Source organism: Lutra lutra, chromosome 17 (genome assembly GCF_902655055.1).
Source record: "Lutra lutra chromosome 17, mLutLut1.2, whole genome shotgun sequence".
NCBI lineage: Eukaryota > Metazoa > Chordata > Mammalia > Carnivora > Mustelidae > Lutra > Lutra lutra.
Genome location: NC_062294.1, coordinates 47977482 through 48003843, shown reverse-complemented (window position 1 = coordinate 48003843; position 26362 = coordinate 47977482). Strand labels below are relative to the sequence as shown.

At 52.6% G+C, this 26362-nt stretch overlaps 1 protein-coding gene across 1 annotated transcript in view; it reads right to left on the bottom strand.

Moving 5' to 3' along the window:
* The window catches only part of POU2F2 (POU class 2 homeobox 2), a 36868-nt gene extending 11387 nt beyond the window's left edge, over positions 1-25481 (bottom strand). The window contains 7 exon segments of the mRNA XM_047709948.1: positions 14023-14301; positions 14538-14612; positions 14614-14721; positions 17685-17741; positions 17884-17918; positions 18021-18086; positions 25416-25481. Of these exon segments, the coding sequence (XP_047565904.1) occupies positions 14023-14301; positions 14538-14612; positions 14614-14721; positions 17685-17741; positions 17884-17918; positions 18021-18086; positions 25416-25443 (648 nt within the window). The 5' untranslated portion in view covers positions 25444-25481.
* Between the last annotated feature and the right edge of the window lie 881 nt (positions 25482-26362).

Below are 26362 nucleotides of genomic sequence, written 5' to 3'. Positions count from 1 at the left end.
TACCCAACCCTGCCAACACACTGGCTTTGGACTTAGAGCCTCCAGAACTGTGAAAGAAGACATTTCTGTTGTTCGAGACAACCACTGGCGGCTGGTTGTTCCAGCAGCTCTAGAAAACAAGTAGAAGCACTATTTACTAAAGCTGAATGTACGCCTGCCTCACGACCCAGCAGTTCCACGCCTGGGGGTAAGCCACTGTAAATGCGTTTTTGTGTTCACCAAAAGACACATACCCGAATGTTCATGGCAGAACCATTTGTAATAGCCCAAACCCAAAGATAGCCCAGATATCGAAACCATCGAAATGGGTGAGTAAACTGATTCAGTGGACTACTACAGCAACGAGAAGGGGCAGTCTACAACCTATAATGACACACAGTAAAATACACGTCCCGGACATGATACAAAGAAGGAGCTAGACACGGTAGAGAGCATCCTATCTGGTTCCATTCGCATGTGGGGAGGGAGAGGCAAGAAGGCATCACAGGGGCGCCTGGGGGGGCTGGCCATATTCACTTCTTGATCTGGCTGCCAGTTACATGGGTATGCTCAGTTTGCAAGGGTCGTTGGTCTGTATATTTATGATTGGTGCACTTTTCAGTATTTGTTACAACTTCAATGAAAAGATTTTTTTAAAAAAAGAATTTATTTATTTATTTGACAGAGAGAGACAGCAAGGGAAGGAACACAAACAGGGGGAGTTGGAGAGGGAGAAGTGGGCTTCCTGCTGAGCAGGGAGCCTGATGATGTGGGGCTCAATCCCAGAACCCTGGGACCTGAGCCAAAGACAGATGCTTAACGAATGAGCCACCCAGGTGCCCTGAAAGATTTTTTTTTTTTTTTTAAGGGAAATGAGGCAGGGACAGAGGGAGAGGAAAAAAAAAATCTAGCCTCTCTACCAAAAAATGAGGGATATAGATGAAACAGGATTGGCAAAAGTTTGGAATCTGTTGAACTGGGTGAAGGCATGTATGGTTCCTTATATCATACTCTCCACTTTTAGCTCTGAACATTTCCAAAAGAAAAAGTAAAACACACACACACACACACACACAAACACACACACACACACACACACACACACACACACACACTCCAGTGGCTTCTTGTGGCCACAATAATACAATCAAAACTCCTCACCTGGTCTCTAAGGTCCTTTATACAAAAGCCCGTGCTAGTCTTCCTGACCTCAACTCCTACCTCAGGGCCTTTGCACATGCTGTTCCCTCAGCCAAACCAGTTCTAGTTGTTATACTCATACCTAATCCCTTCTTATCACTCAGGTCTTCACATAAAATCACCTCTTCAGAGGCCCGTGGGTGGCTCAGTCAGTTAAGTATCTGACTCTTTTTTTTTTTCATTTTTAAAAATTTTATTTATTTGACAGAGAGACACAGCAAGAGAGGGAACACAAGCATGGGGAGTGGGAGAAGCAGGTTTCCCGCTGAGCAGGGAACCAGATGTAGGGCTTGATCCCAGGACCTGAGCCAAAGGCAGACACCCAACAACTGAGCCACACAGGCACCCCAAGTGTCCAACTCTTGATTTCAGTTCAAGTCATGATCTCAGGTTGGTGATCTCAGAGTCATGAGATTGAGCCCTGCATCAGGCTAGGCATGGAACCTGCTTAAGATTCTCTCCCTCTCCTGCCCCTTCCACTTGTGCTCTCACTCTCTCTCTCTCTCTCTAAAATAAATGAATAGGAGTGCCTGGGTGGCTCAGCCGGTTAAGCATCTGCTTTCAGCTCAGGTCACAATCTCAAGGTCCTGAGATTGAGCCCCACATCGGCTTCCCTGCTCTGTGGGGAGTCTGCTTCTCCCTCTCCCTCTTTCTCTCTGTGTTCTCTCTCTCTCTCAAATAAATAAGTAAACCATTTTTTAAAAATAGAGAATAAATAAATAATAAATAAATCCTTAAAAAAGATTCTCTCTCTCTCTCTATCCCCATTCCTCAGGGACTCACGCTCTCTCTTGGAAAAAAAAAGAAAAAAAAGATCACCTCCTCAGAGATGCCCTCCTTGACCATCTAATCTAAAGCAGCCACTAGGGGCACCTGGGTGGCTCAGTGGGTTGAGCCTCTGCCTTCGGCTCAGGTCATGGTCTCAGGGTCCTGGGATCAAGCCCCACATCGGGCTCTCTGCTCAGCAGGGAGCCTGCTTCCCTTCCTCTCTCTCTCTGCCTGCTTCTCTGCCTACTTGTGATCTCTGTCTGTCAAATAACTAAATAAAATCTTTAAAAAAAATAAATAAAGCAGCCACTACCACCCCTCCTTTTGTTTTTTAAAATATTTTATTTTTTAAATTTATTTGACAGAGAGAGAGAGAGAGACAGAGAGAGAGGGAACACAAGCAGGGGGAGTGGGAAAGGGAGAAGTAGGCTTCTCGCTGAGCAGGGAGCCCGATGTGGGGCTCGATCCCAGGACCCTGGGATCATGACCTGAGCTGAAGGCAGATGCTCAACAACTGAGCCACCCAGGCGCCCCTACCCCTCCCTTTGTCATTTTCCCTTCACCTTCTCTTTAAGACTTATTACTATCTCAAGGTATCTCTCATTCTGTTTAGCCTTTCACAGTGCATCTCCCTCACTGGTATGTCAGCTCCACAAGTGTGCAGTCTTGATGGTTCTGGTCATTATTATAATCCCAGCATCTAGAATAGGATCTGGTACCCAGTAAGTGCTCCACATATATTTGTTGAATGGACCCACATGGATACTTCATGATTTTTACCCAGCAACTTTTCTGTATACAGTTGAAAGTTATGTTAGTTAAAGTAACATTCTTTTTTCCTTCTGGGAAGTTGAGGGGGATGACACATGCCCCTCAATTCTTCCCAATGCTATCGTTATCCCAAAGACCAATCTGATGTCCTAGGACGTGAACAAGCTGAGGGGAAACACAAGCAAGTTGAAACAAAGGGTTCATTTCTTTAACATATAAAGAGCCATTACAGATCAATAAGAGAAAAACGAACAATCCAGTAGTGATCTGGCCAACATAGGTCTGGTGACTGCCCAGCAAAGGAAATACAAAAAGCTCTGAATGAAAAAAACATTCAGACTCATTCACAGTAAGATAAACACAGCCACAACTGCACAGAGATACTATTTTTACCTAACTGATGGGCAGATAACAGCAGTGCAGAACATGCTTTGTTGGGGCATATCGGGAAACATACACTCTTACACATCACTGGGGAGAAGATAATTTGGCAACATCTGTCAGAAGCAGGGCAGAAGACAAGAACACACATTTCTCCAAAGAAGATGTATAAATGGACAACAGACACATGAAATGCTGCTCAGTATCACTCGGCATCAGGGAAATACAAAACAAAACCACAATAAGATACCACCTCACACCAGTCAGAATGGCTAAAATTAACAAGTCAGGAAACAACAAATGTTGGCGAGGATGTGGAGGAAGGGGAACCCTCCTACACTGTTGGTGGGAATGCAAGCTGGTGCAGCCACTCTGGAAAACAGCATGGAGGTTCCTCAAAAAGTCTGAAAATAGGGGCGCTTAGGTGTCTCAGTGGGTTAAAGCCTCTGCCTTTGGCTCAGGTCATGGTCTCAGGGTCCTGGGATCGACCCCCACATCGGGCTCTCTGCTAAGCAGGGAACCTATTTCCCCCTCTCTTGCTGCCTGCCTCTCTGCCTACTTGTGATCTCTGTCAAATAAATAGAATCTTTAAAAAAATTTTTGTGGGGCACCTGGGTGGCTCAGTGGGTTAAAGAAAGCCTCTGCCTTCAGCTCAGGTCATGATCCCAGGGTCCTGGGATCGAGCCCCACATCGGGCTCTCTGCTCAGTGGGGAGCCTGCTTCCTCCTCTCTCTCTGCCTGCCTCTGCCTACTTGTGATTTCTCTCTGTCAAATAAATAAATAAAAAAAATCTTAAAAAAATTTTTTTTTTTTAAATAGAGCTACCCTACGACCCAGCAATTGCACTACTGGGCATTTACCCCAAAGATATAAATGTAGTGATCTGAAGGGGCACAGCACCCCAATATTTATGGCAGCAATGCCCACGACAGCCAAACTATGGAACGAGCCCACATGTCCACTGAGAGATGAATGGATAAAGAAGATGTGATGTGTGTGTGTGTGTGTGTGTGTGTGTGTGTATATATATATATATATATATATATATATATATATATAGTGCAGCCATCAAAGCTGAAATATTGGGGCACCTGGGTGGCTCAGTGGGTTAAGCCTCTGCCTTTGGCTCAGGTCATGATCTCAGGGTCCTGGGATTGAGCCCCACATCAGGCTCTCTGCTCAGCAGGGAGCCTGCTTCCCCCACCCCACCTGTCTGTCTGTCTACTTATGATCTCTCTCTGTCACATAAGTAAATAAAATCTTTTTTTTAAGATTTATTTATTTATTTGACAGAGATAGACACAGCGAGAGAGGAAACACAAGCAGGGGGAGTGGGAGAGAGGGAAGCTGGCTTCCCTGCCAAGCAAGGAGCCCGATGCGGGGCTCGATCCCAGGACTGTGGGATCATGACCTGAGCTGAAGGCAGACACTTAACAACTGAGCCACCCAGGCGCCCCAAATAAATAAAATATTTTAAAAAAATGAAATCTTGCCATTTGCAATGACGTGGATGGAACCAGCGAGTTTTATGCTAAGGGCTATGTCGATCAGAGAAAGACAATTATCATATGGTCTCATATGTGGAATTTTTTTTTAAAAAATTTTTAATGATTTTATGTGAGTGAGATACCATACATTCATCAAAAAGAACAAGGACACTCTTCATGTCCTGATATGGAGCGATCGCCAAGATGTCCTGTTGAGTGAAGAGCTCAAGAGACAGAACAGTGGGTATGAGGTGCTTCTGTTTGTGGCGTGCGTTTGTTTTTGTTTTTGTTTTAAGTATATCTAGGTATTTCCTGGGTATGCATAGACTATACCTGGAAGAATATACCAGAAACTAGCAGTGCTGTAAGTCTTCCCATATCTCTCTCTCTCTTTTTTTTAAAGATTTTATTTATTTATTTGACAGACAGAGATCACAAGCAGGCAGAGAAGCAGGCAGAGAGAGAGGAAGGGAAGCAGCCTCCCTGCTGAGCAGAGAGCCCGATGCGGGGCTCGATCCCAGGACTCTGGGATCATGACCTGAGCTGAAGGCAGAGGCTTTAACCCACTGAGCCACCCAGGCGTCCCTTCCCATATCTCTTGAGTTTTGAACATTTACCTAGCCCGAATAAAGAAAGATGTCCCACCCTGCCCTACCCAACCGAACACTCGCTTTTGCCCGACATCCCTGTTTCCCAACTGCGTATTTTCTGTCCACTGCAAAGGCTTCTGCTTCCTCTCTGTGCCTCAGAAAGTGGACCGAATCCCCAGCTGCTCCTGACTTCTCACTTCTTCCCTCTAGCTGCTCATCTAAAACAAAGCTTAAGGGGTTTGAAGTCCCAACACTCCATTCTGCCTTGTCTTCTGAGTCTCTCCTCCTGGTCACTCACGGGGTGGCATCCCTTCCATGTGAGGCCTAGCCTGATATGAGTGAAGCCTGGAATTGAGGCCCCCCACCCCTTTACAAGAGACCCTTCCAGGTCCCCGAACCTAATTTTGGTCTCATAATTTTGTCTTCCTTTTCTCTAAAAGGATCTGCACATTGTATAAAGATGAGGCCCCACAAAACTGAACCCACCCTGCTCTACACTGCACTTCTCGCAATGCAATGCATTCGTTTATGTACAGTTTTCCTCTGCTCTCCTGTAACTCTAGAAGGCAGAGGCCAGGTTTTACTCTTCTTATATCCCTACCTCTCAACACAGTCTGGTCAGCCCCCATTAAATGCCCACTGAGCTGAATCAAAGAATAAAGCCAGAAATAAAGACTTACCACCAGTGTTTTCCTGACTAGCTTGCTGATTAAAATATCTGTTAACTACTGTCTCTACCCTAGTGCAACTCTCAGTGAAAACCCACCTTTCTCCCCAGAAGCCTAAAAGAGGAGTGTCCACAGATTTCTTTCTGAATCAGCAGGGAGAGGAAAAGGGTGGGGAAGATGCATCCCAATTTGCAGGGGGCCTCATGGGAAGAAGTCCAAATGAAAAACCCAACCCCACTCCATGCACGGCCACTCAGACCAGAAACTTAGAGGTCAGTCCTGATACCCTCCATCCCTTCCTCTCCCCCATCCAACACATCTACAAGCCCTAACAAAAAAAGTTTTAAATTTTTTCTGGGCTCAGAATTACTTGATGTCTGACAAGACTTACTGCCCCCTTCTCAGAGTTTAAAAAAAAATGTGTAGGGGCGCCTGGGTGGCTCAGTAGGTTAAAACCTCTGCCTTTGGCTCAGTCATGATCCCAGAGTCCTGGGATCAAGCCCCACATCAGGCTCTCTGCTCAGCAGGGAGCCTGCTTCCTCCTCTCTCTCTGCCTGCTTCTCTGCCTACTTGTGATGTCTGTCTGTCAAATAAATAAATAAAATCTTTTAAAAAATATAGAGTTAAAAAATGTATAAAATAAAATGTGCAGGATTTCACATGAAATCAACTACATATGAAAAAAATCATCCAACATCTTGAATTGTGATAATAATCTATGGGTTTCTTTATTAGCCTGTTAAATAATAAGATCAAGTAATACATCTGAAGACTACTGTAATTTCAAAGCAATGATGAGTAAAAATATTTTGAGGTCTGTGTGTATCATATAGAATTATCTGTGATTCCATTGGTAATAGAGTCCCACTAATGCTAACGTTCCCTATATTGATAATAGAAGGAAAAGCAATTTTCAGTTAGAGGATAGTAAAAGTTGAGACATAATTTTTTCCCATCCAAGTTCATGGACTCCCCTGAATTCTATCCACAGACCCCTCCAGAGGGTTCCTGTTCTGAAATGTTAATCTAACCATAAAGCCTCCACTGGTTTTCATCACACTTGTAAGACAATTCAACTCCTTGCCATGGCCCTGGCTGACCTGGCCTTCCTCATCAACAAGGACTCTCATTCCCTGACTCAGAGCCAGTCACACTGGTCTCCTTCCTATTACTGAACCCAGAAAAGGTCCCCACCTCAGGGCCTTTGCACATGCTGTTGCCATCCCTCTTCTTGATCTACACAACTGGCCCCACCCCATCACACAAGTCTCTCTAAAATACCACCCCTCAAAAGAGGCCTCCTCTGGCTACCCACTCTGATCAGGAGTCTTCCTCTCCTCAATCTCTCTCTATTACATTATACTCTTTTACTTTCTTCATGGCAGTTGTCTGCTATGGGTAGGTGCCAGCTCTGGGAGGGCACAGACTTGTCTGCCTTATTCCTGCAAAAGGTGCTGGGGCATGCTGGATGTTCACTAAATGACTAAAGAAATTACAGCATGAGAAAAAGAAGATTCTGGGTGCTGTGCTGGCTCAGGACTGGGGTTAACCAGTAGGAGGCCCCATTTCTCCATAATCTACAGGCCACGGGCAATTTGAAGCCACTTGGGGGCGTGTTAAGACCAAGTCAAGATGGTGGGGAAATTAGAGGAAGTGGAGACACTGGGGAAGGTCCCCTGGCCAGGATATTTAGGGGATCATCTGCTCTGTTCCTGACCTGTGAGAAAAACGAGCACAGAGGGCTTAGCACACCCCACTTAAGACCATAAGCTCTCAAGGGAAGGTGAGAAGAGAAGAGACCGATTCCCAGGTTCTCATTCATCGCTGTATTCTGATCACCCCCCACCCCAGAGTGGGCACCCAGCAGGCGATCAATGAATTTCCAATGAATGAATGAGTAAAACCTAGGACTGACTGGTGGTGTTTCAGGCTGTCCTTTGCCACAACTGGGATCTTGGCCATAGCTGGGCAGAAAGACTGACACTCAATTTACGTGACACACGGGTGAATCGGAGTATAAATGTCCATTTTCCCATCTGGGCTTGGTTCCACCTGGGGGTGGGGGGTGGGGTGGAAAAAAAGCCTTTAAAAGGAACTAAAGGAGGCCTGGCCCCTGCTGTGGCCGCTTGGGGCCAGGTGCAGCGCCTCACTCCAGCGCACAGGGCAGACACCACCACCCCCCCCACGCTGCAGGCCCCCACACATGCTCCAGCAGCCACCCAGACTGATCTGGTGTCCGCGTGACACTCACCGGCCATCCCTGATATGGCAATCTATAACCAGTTCTGAACACCCCATTCCAAGATATGGACAGTTTAGAATTAAGCCCAGAGCAGGGAGGGCAGGAAGGGGGTGTCTGGAGGACCATGTAAACGACACTGTCAACAGTTGTGTTCAGAATGAGGATGGGCTTCCTGAACCTCTGAGCCATGTCAGGTCACCCTGTTGGTGGAGAGGGCTGCCTGGGAAGGCAGGGAGCACCTGTCCTGAGAGCCACCTAGGAGAAACGGCACCCTGACTTGCCCAAAACTGTGCGGAGGGAGTTAGGTGGGAGGGTGGTCGGAGGAGTGCAAGGGTCCTTGACTGCTGGGAGCCTTGGGGGTCTGAGCCCAGGCTCTGTTGCTTGCCTCTCCCTGTGTGACTCCGGGGAAGCCAGCTCGCTTCTGGGCCTTGGCCTCCCCAGTTCTATAGGGTGACAGTGCACGGTGTCCTGGAGACGGCCAGACACACGGCTGTCCTCCACACAGTCGGGGAATGTGGGCATCCCTTACCCTGTTTACACCTCCATTTCTTCCAGTGATGCCACAATAATTCTTACCTCCTGGGGCTAGGACAGGAATTAAATGCAACAACACATGTAGCATGTTTAGTCTGGTCTCTGTTCACTCAAGTGGTCCTGCATAAATGGTAGTCATTACCACTGAGTCATAGCTCTCTTGGGGCCTTGGTATTCTCATCTACAAAATGGGGATAAGAATGTCTGACTCTTTACTGGATTGTACTGAGGCCTGAGTAATATTAGTATCTGCAAGGTGTTTAGGAAATCACAACAGACTCCCCTAGCACAAGCATCTGCTACCCCTGTACCCCTTGTCACTCCCCTGCTGTCATCCCCCTCGACCATAAGTTCTCAAGGGCAGGAGCCCTGTCCTCTGCCTGACAACTCATAACTGTCAGTCCCCTCCCCCGCCAAGCCTCTCCACTGAGCTCCAGCCTCAAATGCCCGTCTGCCTCTTTGATGTCTCCACTTGGATGATGAATACACTCTTTATCCCCTGCCATGTCCAAAGGGAAACTCCTGGTTCCCTACTCCTGCCCTCCAAAACACCCTGTGCCCACTCCCTGTCTTCCCCAACTCAGGAAATCACCTCACTACCCTCCAGTTGCTGAAGCCAAAATTCTAGGAGTCATCCTTGATCAACCCTATCTACACAAAAGTGTACCCCAGACCCCCACCATCACACTCACCTCCCACCTGGATGCCTGCCAGCATTTCCCACTGGGCCCCTTACTTCTACTCCGGGCCCCCACAGTCCATTCTCCCTATGGCAGCTGGAGGGAGCTTTGTAAAGGGTCAATTGGCTCATGCCACTTGCCTGTTTAACAAACCCCAACAGCTTCCCATCATATCTGGCAGGCATTCCAAACCCACTTATGTGGCCTAGAAGACACCTCACCTCTTACTTGTGTCCCACTCACTTGCTCAACTTCAGACATAACCACCCTCCTCCATGCCCTGGTGTCAAGCTGCCTTCCACCTCAGGACCTTTGCACTTGCCGTTACCTTTTCCTCACTTCTTCGTGACTGACTCATTCAGGCCTCAGCATTCAAAGGCCACCTCCTCAGTGAAACTTCTCCTGTCCACCACCCTCAAAGACACCAGTCTGTTTCATTTTCTTCAGGACACCCACTCTAAAACATTCTTGTTTTGTTAGTTTGTTTACTTGTTTACTGTCTGTCTCCCCACTAGACCATAATGCCCTCAAGGGCAGCCACCTCCGCCTCATTCATAGCTGTTCCCTCGGGGCCATGAATGAGCGCCTGACACGTACAAGGTGCTCCGAAGTCCTGGATAAATGAATAAGCAACTATGTTATTCTAGTCACTTCACTAGAAGAAGCCCTGAAGTTTGGGGGTGCTGGTGGTGTGGGCAGAGGTGGCCCACACCTCTGAGAGAGGTGTGGCTCTAGAGAGCAAGGGCTCTTCTCTGTGCCCCCTCCCCCAGACGTGGCCCTGCTGCACAGAGCCCAGGAAGTCCCAGCGATTGGGGCAGAACACAGCCAATCCGCAACCCAACAGGGAGCAAAAATGCCTTCTGCACATTCTGTGTTATACCCCCTGCTACTCCCTCATGTAAAAATGCCAGGATAGGTGAGTAACAGCAGACCCCAACCCCGCAGTTGTGGGGCGACTGATACACCCTGGCCCGGCTCCAAGGTACACTGACCCCATGTCTCTAGGTATGGATGACCCAGCACCCACTGCCCCTTCCCCGAGCAACATGATCCATCTCTTCCTTTTGGGGACTTGCCCTCTCCCATTCTCAGGTCACACGGTCCAGGTGGGCTGACCCTACCTCTGCAGGGGTTGAGGACACTAACTCAACCCTGGCTGGCTGTTTTATCTCTCTAGGCACTGAGGCTGCAAGTCGAAATGGGCAGGCGCCCATTTTGCGTGGCTCAGAATGAAAACAGAGGCAGACCCCTGGGTCCGGGCCCCACGTTCCAGGCTAGGCCTCTTCGGTGATCTGAGCCAAATATCCCCTTTCCTTCTTCAGCCACCTGGCATGGTGTTTGGTCCCACCGCTACCCCTGCTAGCCCATCCTGCGCATTCTTCCACTGCTGGCCCCCGACCCCCCATTCCCAAGCCCACCGCACTCTCTTACGTTACGCTCCAGGCCTGGAACAGCTTTCTCCCCTTCATATACCTAGTAAACTCCTACTTGTCCCCGCTCAGGTGAGATTCCACCTCCTCCAGGAAGCCTTCTCTGATTCCTTCAGACGCAGTTCACCTGTCTTCTCTCACACTCCCACCACATCCAATGGGTTTCTCTGGGAAACCTGTACTCACTAGGTCCTGCCCGCCTAAAAGATTTCGTTAAGCTTTATTTGCCACAGTCATATTATGAAAATAGGGATTTTTTTTTCCTCTCCAAATACAAGATGATGTTTTAATGGTTAATGTAAATTTTCAATCAATGCCTACCCCTACCCCAGTCATTCTGAATTACTCCCCTGGAGAGAGGTCTTCCCTACCCTTGATTGAAAAGTTGCAGCAAAACATCCCTCATTGATTCAGTAAACATCCACGTGTCCCCCTTGGTGGAAAGCATTGTGCTGAGAGCTGGACACACAAATTATAGAAGTGGGTTATAATCGTCCTTTTCTCTGTATGAGCTGGGAAAATGCAGGGAAGATTCCTGCCAAATGGTTGAATTGACATTACTTTGGAAGCTGGCATTTGAGGGACAGACGGGGGACTTTCCCTTAGCACTTCATGTAATTTAAAAATGATAGGGCTAAGGGTGTTTTTTACTTTCTTAGTATTGTTCAAGTAAAACATTTCTTAGTGGTCACTGGTGTGTCTGTTTCCCTAGAAGACTGTGAGCCCTGAGGGGGCAAGGAAGGATCTGAGTCATTCCTAAGCCTTTAGCTTCCCGCCAGGGCCTGACACACGGAAGGCGGGAAATGTCTGTGAAATGACCACAGGACAGAGCGGAGCGGGCACAGGAAGCAGAACAGGCAGGCATGGGACACAGGCTGAGGAAGAGCGGTCAAGTCCAGCGGCGAGACAACTGGGGCTACAGGGGGCAGCTAAGGGGGGAGGACTGTGGTACCCACTGCAGCTGGTTGGCACGGTGCCTGGAGCCCTTGGTGGTACGGGATAAACATTTGTCTGTTAGGGAAATGAGGTCACAGGGTGACAGAACTCTCGGGAAAGAAATTTGGCCCAGCTTCCTAGTTGCAGAAGGCAGACCCCAGCAGATCCGGGCTGGGGAGGGAGGAGTGAGAGGAAGGGGTTGGAGGAGGCCTTGAGAATCAGAGTCTAGGCAGGACAGCAGGTGGCAGGGAGCTTGGAGGAGGTGGTTTTAGGAGTGTATGCACGGAAGGAATGCCTGCCGCTCCCAAGGAAGGATGCCTGGCTGACCTGCACGAAGGTGCTCCATCCCTCTTCCCCCACTGGAGTCTTTGTCCCTTCCACAGATGCTTCCTCTGGCATATTCAGACCCAGCACTGGTGATTAGGGCCAGAAGCAAAGGAAAGGGGCTGGGGGCCTCCGGAGAAGGCAGGAGGCAGGAAATCAAAGCAGGTGGAGGGAGTGAAGTCTTGGAAGACTTCCTGGAGGTGTGGACTCCCAAGCTGAGGTTTAAAGGCTGAAGAGAAGGTAAAGGGAGGGAGCCAACTTCCAGGCAGACAGGAGAACAGGAGAACAGGAGCCAGGGCACAGACACTTAAGACCTGGGGGAGGGAGGAGCCCTGAGTATTGGGGATGCTCTGTGAAGAGCTGAGTGTGCTAAGAGGAACCCCCCCCCCCACCAGCTGCTTAGATCTCTAGTGTGAGGAGGGGGAAGGTGGGAAGGATGGCTACAGGCAGCAGCCCTAGATCATGTGATTTGAGCCCTGGACTCCCAGGCTGCTCTGCCCCTTGGGGTGCCCTTGCCCAGGATGAGGATTTGTGGATTCAAGGAGGTCACGGTTAGCACAGCGCCTGCTACCAAGGCAGCACCTGCCAGACTCCAGTTACAGTTGCTGTGGCAAGCCAGGCACCATGGAGCTAAGTCTGGAAGAGCTGTCACAGAGCAGTGATATAGATTGCTCTATGAGTATCCGCAGAACGAGACCCAGAGGCAGGAAGCTCTAAGGAGGCAGAAACCAGCTCAGCATTAAAGACTATCTCAGTGAAAGCGCTGGTCAGTAGTGGAATGGGCCCATCAGAAGCTGAACTCTGTCAAGGGAAACCTTGTGGGCACCGGACACCTTCTCTGTGTAGACAGTGTCTGGCCCCCAGGGTTCCACGAAAGGCAGTGGATAGAGAGAAAGAAAAGCGATCCAAAGAACAGTCATTGTGGGAAACTCAGGGCGAAGGGAAGTTAAACAAGGTTCCTTGCTGCAGGACTTCTCAGGACCTTCACTGCCCTGGAACACGGGCCACAGACTGAAATGCTTAGAGAACCCAGGCAGATAGCACCAATGGGTAATAGAAACAAGTGTGGATGGAGAGAGCAGGCCCATCAGGACGGGAGGCTCTGTTCTACCTACTCTGTTCCACCAACTCTCCTCATAGGAAATTTGTGGGCCACTATCTTGGGTTGAATTGGGTCTCCCAAAAAGATGTGTTGGAAGTCTTAACCCCTGGTGCCTACAAATATGACTGTATTTGGAAACATGGTCTTTGCAGATGTAATCAAGTTAAATGAGGTCATTAGGGTGGGCCCTAATGCAATGACTGGTGTCCTTACACTAAGAAGGGGAAAGGTGAATGCAGAGACAGACACGCACAGAGAGAAGACGGCTTTATGATCAAAGAGGCAGAGATTGGAGCGATCCAACTACAAGGATTTGGATTTCCGGCACTACCAGAAACTAGAAGTTGAAGAAAGCAGAGAGAGATTCTCCCTAGAGCTACCCAGTTTGCGGGGCTGTGTCACAGCAGCCCTGGGAAATGAATACAGCTACTGGCTCATGATTCAGTGTAGCTGGAAGTGTCCAGAATGGCCAGAGCAGCTGCGGCATTCCCTGACCCAGAGGCCACAGGCCTCTTTTCTGAAAGAGCATCTCTCACTGGATATGCCCCAGCACACATTATAGGGCGCTGGCTCAGAGCCTTGGCCTTTCCTTCTGAGCCCATGTGGGCACCATTCCACAGAGGTGACTCCTCATTTCCTCAGTCGTAAACTGAGGATAATGGGCCAACCTCCCAGGTGTCTGGGAGACCTCGGTGAGACACACAGGAAGCGATTAGCCGGGGGTACCACCACATGGAGGAGGCCCTCCCCCTGAGCCTCGCTGTACCCCATTGAGACATGGGGGCGGGGGGGCTTCCCCAAAGGCTTCTTTGGGTTGCTGGGAGCTGCCTGGCACGTGATCGGCGGTCAGAACAGACCGGTCAGCCGCCTACACACCGGGCTTCTGCGGGCCTCCACTGGAGGGCGCCTGCCCCCCAGGGCTGCCCTTACCTGTGCTGTGAGCTGGATGGGCTGGGAGAGGGTGAGCTGCGGGGTCCCGGGGGGCTGGCTGGCAGGCTGTGGTGGTGGCAGGTCACCCCCCCCAGAGGAGGCTGGGGGCTGCGAGGTCGAGGAGGAGGCAGAGGAGGAGGAGGAGGAAGAGGAGGAGGAGGTGGAGGAGGCGGCAGCAGCGGCGGCGGCGGCACTGGATTGCTGCACGGCGGCGGCCAGGAGCTGGGCCTGGGCTTGCTGCAGGAGGAGCTGCTGCTGAGTTGGCATCAGCGCCGTGAGCTGTGGGGAATGGGCGGCAGGGCCAAAGGAGGGGCGGAGGGGGGCGGGAGGAGCAGAGAAGGCAGAGAGGGGTTAGTGCCCGAGCCAAGCAGGTTAGGGAGCAAGTCTTCCAGGAGGCCTGAGGAGGGCAGGAGGCGGGCATGAGAGCGTGGCCGCGGGCCTGGTAGGACACCCCCTGCCACGGGTCCTGTAACAGATGGGTGGCCCATGTTCCCCATCCTTCCCCAAGTACTTACCCCGGCTAGCTGGCTGCCCGTCAACATGAGTTGGGCCTGGGGCAGATGTGGCTGAGCCGGCTGGGGGGGGCGGGGGTGCTGCTGGGGCTGAGTCGCCACTGGGGTCTTCAGCCTTGATCTGGGGGGGAGAGAGGCAGGGTCCGGGACCCCAGAATGTTAAGTGGAGGCCAGAGAGAATGCCCACCTGTGAACCAAAGAGAGGGCACGTGTGTGGCAACGGCAGCCTCGGGCTGGTAAAGGAGGGGGGCGTTGGGGCATGGAGGCAGGGCCCTGTGCCGACTGGCCAGTGATCTCAGGCCACCCCTCTGGCCTCGGGTTGCTCATCATTCAGTAGGGCTAACACACCCCCCTGCACCAAAAAGGAGGGAGCACCTTTGGAGAGCAGTTTTCCCCTCTGGGGGGTGGGGATTGGTTTCTCCATCTGTAAAATGAGGAATGTGCCAGCAGGGGGCTCGGGGCATCAAAGAATAGAGTTCCAGGCACCAAGCCCTCATAGGCTTCAGCCAGAGATGCACCTCCCATTAATGAAGTGAGACTTCGTTGGAAGAATGAAAAAAAAAAAAAAAAAAAAATCACCCCCTTGGAACATGGATCTGGAATTCGAGTAAGTATAGAAAGAGGCAGACAGTGCAAACGGGTGGCATGGGCAGGTGAGGAGGGGTGGGCTGGTGGTGCGTGTGGGCCTCCTGGAGGAGGGGAAGCTTACTCAGCTCCCCCTCTGCTCCCACCAACCACTCATTTCAAAATCTAAAGCAAAACCCAAAAACAACCTAAAAAAAAAAAATCTGCTGGCAGGACAGCCAAGCACATACGTAGGCCAGATGTGGCCCAGATGCTGCCAGCTTTTAGCCCTCACCCCAGAAGTCCACCGAACCCTGCCTTGTCTCTCGGTGCAGTATGTAGGTGCGTCTTGTATCGAACACATAGGACAGACTGGCATAGAGCAGTCATGGTCTTCCTCCTCTCCTAGACAGAAAGGCCAGGCCACGGTAGGCTTGCCTGAGAGGTCAGCTGGTAAAGGATGTGTGTGGGTGGGGTGGGCGAGGCTTGGAGAATCGAGCTCTTGGGCCCAGAGGGGATGCTGGGCTGAAGGACGATCCCTAATCCCTCAGCCCAATGTCCCAGCTCCATTTTACAAGAGGGGTTCCAGAGAGGGCAAGCAACTTGTGCAAGGTGACACAGCAGCTTGGCAGGGGGGTGTGTGGCATTTGGAATGCAGCGTGAGATAAACAGAGGCCTGGCCAAGGCCAAATCCCAGAGCATGTGCCCCAGGGGATGGAGACAAATGTCAGAAAGTCTGAAGGGTCCAGGGATGCCGCATCCCCTGGTGGGAAATCGGGGGCCTCCGGAAGTCTGGCTGTGTTCTGCCTCTTAACCTGGTGCAGGCAACGTAGGTGTTCAGTTTGTGAAAATCCACTGAGGATCTCTGTATTGTCACATTTCAATTAAAAGTTAAAAATATAAAAAATAAAAACAACCAACATGGTGAGTCTTTGGGATTTCTTTCATTCTTTCTGGTTCTCTTGAGAAAGCCTCCCTTAGGGGCTGAGATGGGTCTAGCACCTCACCCCCAGCACTGCTCACCTCCCTTTCTAACAAATGAAGGGAAGGCCTCCGGCTTAGACCCATCAGCAGGCAGGAGTCTCTGGGTACATTTTAATAATCATTGTGTTGAGGCGCCTGGCTGGCTCCGTCGGTAAAGCACTGACATTTGATCTCGGGGTCACGAGATCGAGCCCCACGATGAGCATGGAGATTACTTACAAAAAAAAAAAAAATCATTGCATTTATTTCCACGGCAAGAGATTCTGGTTTTCCATTCATGAAATTTCCATTTAAAAGACATTTATTTGAGCTGTTGAAAAAGCAAGCCAGTTCATAAGCTGAGAATTGCTGAAGCTGACTGATGGGTACCTGGGGGCTTACTTTCATGATACTCTTTTTTTCTCCTTTTGTACCTGCTTCACATTTTCCATAATAAAATGTTTTTAAAATTGAAGCCAATTAACACGATTATAACGTACATAGTTGTACACGGCAGTGTGTGGATGTGTCTGAAATCATGATGGGAGTACATGAATCACTGTAGCTGGGGAAAACAGAGGCCACCAGCGAACAGGACAAGGTGTGGACAGAGGCCCAGAGTCAGAGGTCAATGCCCTCTCTGCCTCGGGCTTTCCCAAGGAACCAGGGTGCAGGCGAGGGAAGGGCAGCGAGAACCCTTCTTTCCTAGGGTCCCCTGGTTTCCCCACACAGATGCAAGGCTGCTGTGGGGCTGGGAGAGGCTGCAAAGATAGAGCTGAGGAGGGAGAGGGTCGGGGCAATGCATATGCGCTCCGCTCCAAGGGCTAAGACCAGAACCGTGCCTGAGATGAGAGGGAAGGAGGCCAGAGCCAGAGCCCTTCTCCCCTGGGCCCCGGCCAACTCACTCAGCACAAGATGCCCACCCGCTAAAATGCATCAGGGTACCTCAGAGGCCATGGGATCTGACAGCCCCCCATGTTAGAGAAGAGGAAACTGAGAAGCCCAGCAGCGGGAGGGGGCGGGGCGGGACAGTGATTTTCCCAAGGTCACAGAGTAGTTCCTGGCTCCCAACCCCATGCCTTGCCAAGGACCCCTCTGTCCCTGCCCTCCATGCTGCCTTCAACCCCGACAGACTGGAGCGTGGAGGCCTGGGTCCCATCTGGATTAGGGATTTGTTCTGTCTGGCCACTTCCAGCCTCCCCATCAACCTCAACCATCCTTACTGTGTCTGCCCCCCAATCCTTATCCCCCTCTATTGGCTGGCCCCTGAGTGTGTGTGTTGGGGGGCTGGAGGGGTAGGGCAGGCCCCTGTCAGGGAAGTTGGGATGGGGGCGGGGCCCTCAGCTTCCTGTTGTTCATCACCCTGGGGCTCTGGGGGGGATTTCCCTGGCCACCCCCACCCCCCAGGGAAGGGGAAGGAGCCTGGGTGAGTCACAGGCCTGGGGCAGGAGCCCAAGTGTGAGAAGGGGCGGGAGGAGCCTTGTCACCAAGGTATCAGGGCTCCATGTCGCCCCCCTTCAGGCCCTGGGCCCACAGAGGTGTGTGGGACCCTCTCCCAGACACCAACCCATCACAGGACACCCTCCTCTTTCCTCTGCCATGGCTGTTCAGATAGGTGCTTACCTTGGTGCTGGGGCCGGTTGGGGACACGGAGAACGGGGAGGTTTTATTCTGGGGGTTCTAGGAAGAAAAAATTGGGGTGGGGAATCGGAAGAGTGAGGTGAAGCAGCTCAGCTCTGAAACCCTGCCCCTCCCCGACAGGGGCCCCCTCTGTTCCCTTCTCCCCCTTCCCACCCCTCCAGCTCATCCACTCCCTCCTGACCTGATGGTTAGTGTCTGGTCCATTTCTTTCAGTGTCTGCAACGAGAGGGAAAGTGAGTTGTCACCTGTGCCCCCCACAGCCCTGCAGCTCCCCCACCCCACAGGCCCCCTGCCTTCCCTGCTCCCCTCCCCACCCACCTGTGTGCTCTGACGGGGAGTCCAGACCTTGCTTCTCGGCCTCCAGGGGCTTAGACATTCTTATTTCTGGGGACAGAAGAGGGATATAAGTGGGGTGAGGGAAGCCAGGAGGGCCCTTGGGCACCACCCGGGCCTCTCTCCAAACCCCCCGCACCCCATGCCACCTTGCAGATGCCTCTTTCCAGGAGACATGCCCTCCTTACTGGGCCTCTGCCCTCCTCTGGCAGGACAAGAACGGGATCCTTTTCACCCCTGCAGAAGGTGCCACGGAGAGGGCCAGCTCCCGTGAGACCCTGGGACAGGGTGGGAGGCGGCTGGTGGTCGCAGGAAGGCTTTGGTGCCCGGGAGAATGTGGGTGATGTTCCACAGGAGCGAGTCAGCCTTGGGCCTCCTCCCGAGGCACGCCCGTCCTGCCTCACCAGGTTTCGGGTGAGACATGTTTTCCACTCTGAGTGGGGCCTGGGGGTGTGAAGGGCTGTAGCATCCCCAAAGGAGTGAGTCTTCTGATCTCTGCGTGGGATTCGGCGCCCTCTGCCCCTCCCTCAGCCCACAATGTTCCTGTCCACACCTGACCCCCACCTGGCCTCCTGGCCTCCCTTCTCACGTTCAGCACACAGGCCTGGCAGCCCCACGGGACCTCGGAACCCCGACTCCAACACCATCCAGCTCTGCCCCTGACCAGGTCCTCAGCCTTACTCCTAGGCTACCCCAGGACTCCAGCCTTGAATCCCGACTGCACCCCAGATCCAACCCGGGTACCCCAGCATACAAATGCAGTGCCACGCGATCGTCCCGTAAACCCAGGACATGAGGGGAGGGGGCAAACAGCCAGCTGGCACCGGGGACACAAAGCAATGCTCTGCCCTCACAACACTCCGATGCTGAGAATGGAAAGGCAAGCGCTTACCAGTGCTGAGCACAGCATTAAGTATGATTCAGAGCTCACAGTAGCAGTTGGTGCTAATATTACCCCCATTTTACAGAGGAGGAAACTGAGGGCCCGAGAGCATAGTAGAGGTATGACAGTAGAGGTGCTCCAATTGGACACCAGTCTTCATGACTCCAGAGCTCCTGCTTTTAATCAGGACTGCTATGGTCTAGTGGACCCCTGCTGTGATTTCTGCCGGCCTCATCTCCAGCTGTCACCCCTACTGGAGTTCACCCTGACTGATGCCATCTCAAATCCAACCCTTTCTAGTCCTAGACCCCACACAAACCTAGGCTTTTCTGCCCTACCCATTCTCAGTCCCCTTACCCACCCTGAATCCCAACTCCCATCCAGGTGGTACAAGCCCTTCATCTGACCTTGACTCCCAGTGTGGCCCCAGACCTCACTCGTGACCCTGACTCTGACCCGAAGGTCTCCCCCACCACTCACTCCACATCCCTGCCTAAACCACAATGCCCTATCAAAGGGGGTGTCCAACCCAAGAGTTCCGTGCGCAAGATATTTAAAGAAGGCCCACTAACGAGAGCTAGGACGTTCTCAGCAACTGGGGAAAAAAAAAAAATGTCCAGGAATTTTGCAATTGAGGGTTACTCGACATGAAACGCTGCTCGGGTTTAAAATTACTGATTAAAAAGCCAGGTCACATACTGCTCGTGGGAGTGTAAATCGATATAAGCACAATTCAGGAAAACTGAAGAGGTGCCCCCTCCCTAGGACCCCGCACATCAACTCCCAGGCAACCTCCTGAGACAGAGAAACACCCGGCCCCTAAGCCCGCAGGCACACAGCAGCCCCTTCCAAATGGCCCCAAACCGGAAACAAGTCAAGGGCCTCTCAGCAGATGGACACAATGTGGTTTGTCCATGCAGTGAAATGCCCCACTACAAGAAAAGGACCAAACTCCTGCATCACACGCACCCCTGAGTCTTGCAGGCCCGACACCGAGGGAAAGACATCAGACACAAAAGCGGACAGACGGTAGGATTCCAATTACAGGAAGCTCACAAACAGGCAAGATGATACCAGATGGCCAAGGTCAGGCTCTGGGTACCGTCTGGGGCTTGCTGACGGGGAATGGGCGTGAGGAGGCCTGCAGGGGGTTGGAAATGTTCTGTACCGTCATCTGTTGGGTGGTTATGTGGTTCCATACACAGGGAAAATTCATCAAGCTGCACCCTTAAAATTCAAGCACTTTACTATAAGTATGTTTTCACTTAAAAAAAAAAAAGAAAACAATTAAAAACTAAAAGAAAAGAAAAGAAAGGAAAGGAAAAGAAAAGAAAAGAGCCAGTACACAGCACTACTAAGGCAGAGGCTGGTGAGGGCGGTGTGGGGAGCAGGTGCCCAGGATGCTGCTATGGGAGCTCAGGCCCTGCTTCTAGGCCGTGGGTGGTGGTGAGTGGCTCATGATCTTGAGAGACACAGCAGGAGGCCCCAGGTGCTGGTCCCAGGTGAGAGACCCCACCCTAATCCTGCCTCTACATGACGCAGAACTTGGTCCAGCTCCCAGTGACTGCTGATGCTAGTGTGGTCCTGCATCCCAGACCTCCTAGCATCCCTGAGACTCCTGCCCCTCCTACTCCTCCCTGGCCCCTCCCCCCAGCCAGTGTCCATCAGGCCCCAGGGAGGATCTCCCCACAACCTGGCTGTGAACCTTTCCACAGCTCCCTGTCTCCCCAAGAAAAACCCAGATAGGGTTTTCAAAGAGGTAATCAAGTTAAATGAGACCATTACAGTGGGCTTTAATCCAATATGACTAGTGTCCTCATAAGAGGAGGAAATTGGGACACAGACACACAGAAAGAAGCCAGCATGAAGACTCAGGGAGAAGTCGGTCCTCCCAAGCCAAGGAGAGAGGCCTCGGAAGGAACCAACCCACTGCCACCTTGATCTTGGACTTCGAGCTTCCAGATTTCAGGGAAGTTAATTTCTGTTGTTTAAGCCACCCAGCATACAGTACTTCAAGATGACAGCCCTGGGAAAATAATACAGCCTCCCACTGCAGTGCCCTCCCACTGTCCTAGCCCTGAGCCCACAGGCCCGTGGCCTTCTGTGCCCCCATCCTTTCCCACCAGACCTGGGGCAGGCCTGCTCTGACTCACTGCTGGCTCCCCCGCGCCCCCAGCTCAGAAGAGTGGGTACTAAGTGTTGGCTCTCTCTCTACTTGTTTCTGCCTCTGTCCTGCTGTCTCTCTACCATTTAACACATGTTTCCTGAGGCCTCGGTATGGGCTGCTCCCCCCATCTGGAGGGCTGCCCCCCACTCTGTCCACCTGGCGAGCTCCTACTCATCCTTCAGGCCCCAGCACAGGCTTTGTCCCTTATGACGGTGCCTCCCTCCACCCACTCCCCTGGTGATTGTCCTAGAGGCTGCAGCCATCTGGGCCCCAGTACATCTCCCCCGTCAGACTAGGACCCCCTTGAGGGCAGGTCTGACTCATCTTGGGGTCCACAACACTGCCCAACCCAGGACATCTGGGTCGAGTGCACAGGGTGCCCCGAGGCCCTGATCTCTCTCTTCCCCGCAGCTGGTGACCTTTTCTTCTCTACTAGCAAACTCTGGCTCCTCTTTAAGGTCCCAGCTCACACATCACCTCCTCTGTGAGGTCCTCCCTGACTCCTCAAGTGTTTAGTGTCTTTCTTATCTGGAAACCCCCTGCCTCCCCCTTCCTAACACACTCTGACCCCCTGGGCAATGGCCTCCCCCTGCCCCCGACTATGAGCCCCTTAGAGCCCAGCAGCCCTGGCTGGGGCTGCGTCTTTGGAATGAATGAATGCGTGCAAGAATCTCTGACAGACCAGGACCCAATCTTGTCTCAGGGAAGCCTCTGTCCCTGCCGCCACCTGCCACCTTGACCTTGAGCCCCACTCCCCAAGCAACTCCAACCTAAATCTTTGAAGTAACCTCTTCCGGGATAGTGGCCATGGGGGCAAAGGTGGCATGAGAGGAAATCTCCCCCGCTCTGTTGCCCTTGTTCTCCCTAATTCTTCCCCCACCCCAATTCGCACACAGCGCAGGCGCCCTGCAGCATTTGGCTGGGCTTCCTGCAAAATGGCCAGGGTTGCCCTTTGCCCAAGCCCATCTTTCTTTTCTTTCCTCCTTCCCACAATCCACGAAAAGGGAGTCATCAAATCATCCCTACCAAGGATGAAGAGGGGACTCCATTTCCACCTCAGGCCCAAGGCCAAATGATGCCTTAACACTGGAGGGCACTGGCAATCCCCTTAAGAGGCCTGCTGACGCATCCGTCTTGCAGGCTGTCCTCCCAGGCCCCGGTCTCTTGACTCTAGATAAACGCTGACACCTATTCCCACCCAGACTCTCTGCTTTCACAGGGACAAGGGGAGACCTGGACATCTGGGCTTTGAAAAATCCCCCTCCCCCACCCCCACCAGGCCATCGAATATGCTCTGGCTCCCTGGTGTCTTCCGAAGCTCATCTCAAGGCCTCATTCACACAGAAAGGCTGCTTGGTCATGTGACTGTAGTCATCCCTCCCTTCTCCCGTCCCAGGCAGTGTATAACTCTTTAGAGGGCCAGGCAGGAAAAAGCAATGCAGAATTCTGCTGGGCCCCTTCAATCCTACCATCCTGGAGTCAGACACACCCAGGGCTACCCACACCCTTGGGGTCACACTCGCTTGCCCCACTGCCTCAGGCCTGGGACTCTGGGTCCCCTCCGCCCTCCCCACCCCTCCCTCGCCCCTCCCTCCCCGGACTTTCACTTCTCCTCTGCATTTCCCCCAGCCGGTTTTAGCAGACTTCGGCCAGCTTCTCGTTAGCACTTACCGAAAATGGGGCTAAATATAGAGGGCCCAAGGGCTGCCCCTCACCCCTCCTGGCCCCTCTTGGCCTGTCCCCTGGGTCTCCTGCCTTCAGAGCGGGCTTCAATCAAGGCTGCGGCTTGGGAGCCCCTGTGGGCAGGGTTCACGCTGCCGGGAACCTCTGCGGGCCCAGCTGGCCTGGTCCTTGCCTCCCAAGGAGCAGCACCTCACACCCCCACCACCCCACATCTGTCCCTGGGTGGCCTCAAGGGAGTGAACACTTCTGAGCTGTCAGGAGGGAGGGATGATGAGAGAGGCAGCAGACACAACAAGAGAGGGTGGCCCCCGCAGCTGTGCCGACAACAGGCTAGAGCTGCTACGTTGCACACACACCACAGCCTCAGCCGGGCAGGGCCCAGACGAGGACAGACCATGCAAACACACACAGAGACAGGTGCGCACAGAGCCCAGGCAGAAGACACACACTCAGACAAAATGACATGGGTACATATGCAAAACACACACCTAGACATGTGCAAGTACACCTGCACTTACACACACACTCACACACCCAGGTCACTCAGACAGACAGCACACACATATGCCCACATACACCGAATCGCACCCTGGAGTCACAAAGAGACATACAAATAGACATGCATGTGTACACACACACACACACACACACACACACAGAGGTCACTCAGACACACACACATACTCACACCTGAGTCACTCACAGACAGATAGACAGACGTGCATACACACATGCACTCTGGTTGCTCAGATAAACGCACACATATGCCCAGAGCCACACAGACAGGTACACAGAGACATGCACACGCACGTGTGCATACACACACACACACAGTTACTTGGAAACACACAAATGTGCACACATACTCAGAGTCACTCACAGACAGACACACGGACTGACACAGACAGACAGACACACACATACCAGGCCCCCCAGATGAACACACACACACACACACACACACACGAGTGCACACTCACACATCCAGAATCAGCTCATCCTGGGAGATGGCCAGGGTGGACCCCTGAACCCAGTTCGCAGGTGCGGAGCTCAAGCCCAGGTGGGACAAATGATCTGCCCAAGACCACGCAGTGTATTCATTCTCGTCCAGGCAGGGAAGCCAGGTGGGTTTCCCGGGCAGGGCAGCTCTGTGAGAAATCCCCAGCCAGGGGTCTAACTCAGGACTTCCAGCACATACGAGGCCCCCATTCAACCCCAGATGGGCATGAGTCTGGGGTGGAGCAGAGGGCATGCATGTGCAATGCCCCGGATCTCTGGGTCTACACTGTATGTGTGCACACACATACATAGTTGCACAGACAGTCACCTCAATAAATAACCATGTGCCATCCTGTAAGTACTCTGGAGGGAGTACTGGAGGGAACTCCATCTCAACCCCCTCTTTCACCTCCTTTGTCTTGCATATACCCACTCATCCTTCACATCTCAGCCCACATGTCCCCTCCTCCAGGAAGCCCTCTCTGACACCCCACTGGCTCAACCAGGTAGCCTTCTGGGCTCCCACGGCTCCCTGTGTCTCCAGCATCCCAGCCCTGACTCCTCTGCCCATGCCTCCTCTGCTGTCTAGCCAACAGGTCTGTGTGTCCCAACTGGGAACTCCGGGAGGACGGGCCCCAAGCTCCCTTTTTCAGTTATATTTCCATCACCCAGCATGGAACTGCTCAAAAAATATATGTGTTTGAAGGATCCCAGGGATGCCCACACACACAGATGCAGAGAGGAGGGCACATGCCAAACCAGGGCTCATCCCGCAGATGCTCACGAATGGGACACATACCAACACTCACACCTATAGAGCCACAAACGAAACAATCACACAGTGCTGACGCTTGCTGTGTTCCAGGCACTGTGTTAAGCATCTACACACATTACCTCACTTAACTGTCCCATCAGCACTGCTGGGAGATGACTATCATTATGCAGAGAGAGACACATTTTATCAAATGAGCCAACAAATACAAATCATGTTGTACGGTGCCTGGCACCCAACATCCACCTGGTCTGCTGACATATAATAAATTTCCAGGCGGTGATAAATGCCATAAAGGAAAGACAAAGCAGGGGCAAGGGGACTGAGAATGGTGGGATTGGTTGCCAGTTCAGACAAGGAGGTCAGGGAAGGCCTCCCTGAGGAGGTGACATTGGAGACAAATGAAGTGAGGCAGTGAGCCAAGAGATCATTGCCAAGGCGAGCCCACAATGCCACACACAAGAGCCCCGCACGCACAGACACATGACAGGCATACTCGGAGGACTCAGAACTACCAGTCACCTACACACACACAGAAACTCACACGCACTGAAAAGTCCTGCAACTTAGTGTTCCCACCCCTTAGCAGCCCCCCCACCAAGAAGCCCACTCACTGATCCTCCATATAAGAGCCTGCTACCAACACGGGGCTCCATCACCCCCCCCCACAGCCCTCAGAACATGGCAGCACAGATGAGGAGGGAGATCAGAAGCCCCCAGGTGCTTGGAGTGGAAGGGAAGGGGAAAGAGGAGCTGAGGGTAGGGACCCAGGGTGGGAAGGGGGAGCTGGTGAGGTACAGAGCGAAAGAAAATAAGAGGAGACAGCTAAGGGGGAAGGGCAGGGCAGGCAGCGGGCGCTGGCCCCAGGCCCCTTACCTGGAGCCCCCATGCTGGAGTGAACCATGCTGCCCGCCCCGCAGGGCTGGGGGAACAACTGTGTCATCTCCCCGCCCTCTCTGGGGGCCAAGCCCTCTCAGCCGGAAGTCACCCAGGGAGGAAACCACAGGGTCCGCCCCCTTCAGAAGGGAAAATACTCTGGCCCAAAGGCCCACCTCAGGAGGCTGCAGACCCCAAATCATGTGTGTGTTGGGGAAGTTGGGGCACAGGATCCCCAGGCTGGAGGGGCTGAGTCCTCCAGCTGAGTGTCTGGGATATGCCTGCCCCAGCTACCCCAGCCCTCCCTCCAGCTGCCTCCACCAAGGCCAACACATCTGGAACAGGGCATGTGGGCCTGGGAAAGAGGGTGGGCCCCTAACAACAACAACAACAACAACAACAACACTAAACACTGGCTGGAAGTTTTAGGGGGCTTTCCCAATGCCAGGCTTGACAGGCGCACTTGACAGGCACCATCTCTTATACTGATCACTATTTGTGCCATTTTACAGACCAAAAGACTGAGGGCCAAGAGAGCTGAGGTGCCTTCCCGAGGGCCCAGAGCCAAGAAGCGATGAAGCCAAGAAGCACAGCGGGGGGAGACGTTTGCGCTCGGTGTCCTGCAAGGCTGTGAGAGGGGAGGTACCCAGCCACGCACCTGTCTGCAGGTGAGGCATTCATCCACTGAGAGGAATCGGTGCCCGTGGGCAGTGGCAGTGAGGGCGACGGGGCAGGGCCTTGGCCCAGAATGGCAAGACGTCTGTCAGGGGGCAAATGCGGGCGGCCGAGCCGGTTCAGGTGAGGGGAGCCCCGCGTCCCCTGACTGCCCGCCCGCCATTCTCAGAACTGCCCTCCCGAACCAGCATTTCCCACCGCGCCCGCCAGAGGGCGGCAGCGCTCAGCCAATAGGCCGGAGGGCGGGGCCGGCTGCGGAGGAGGAAGCCCCT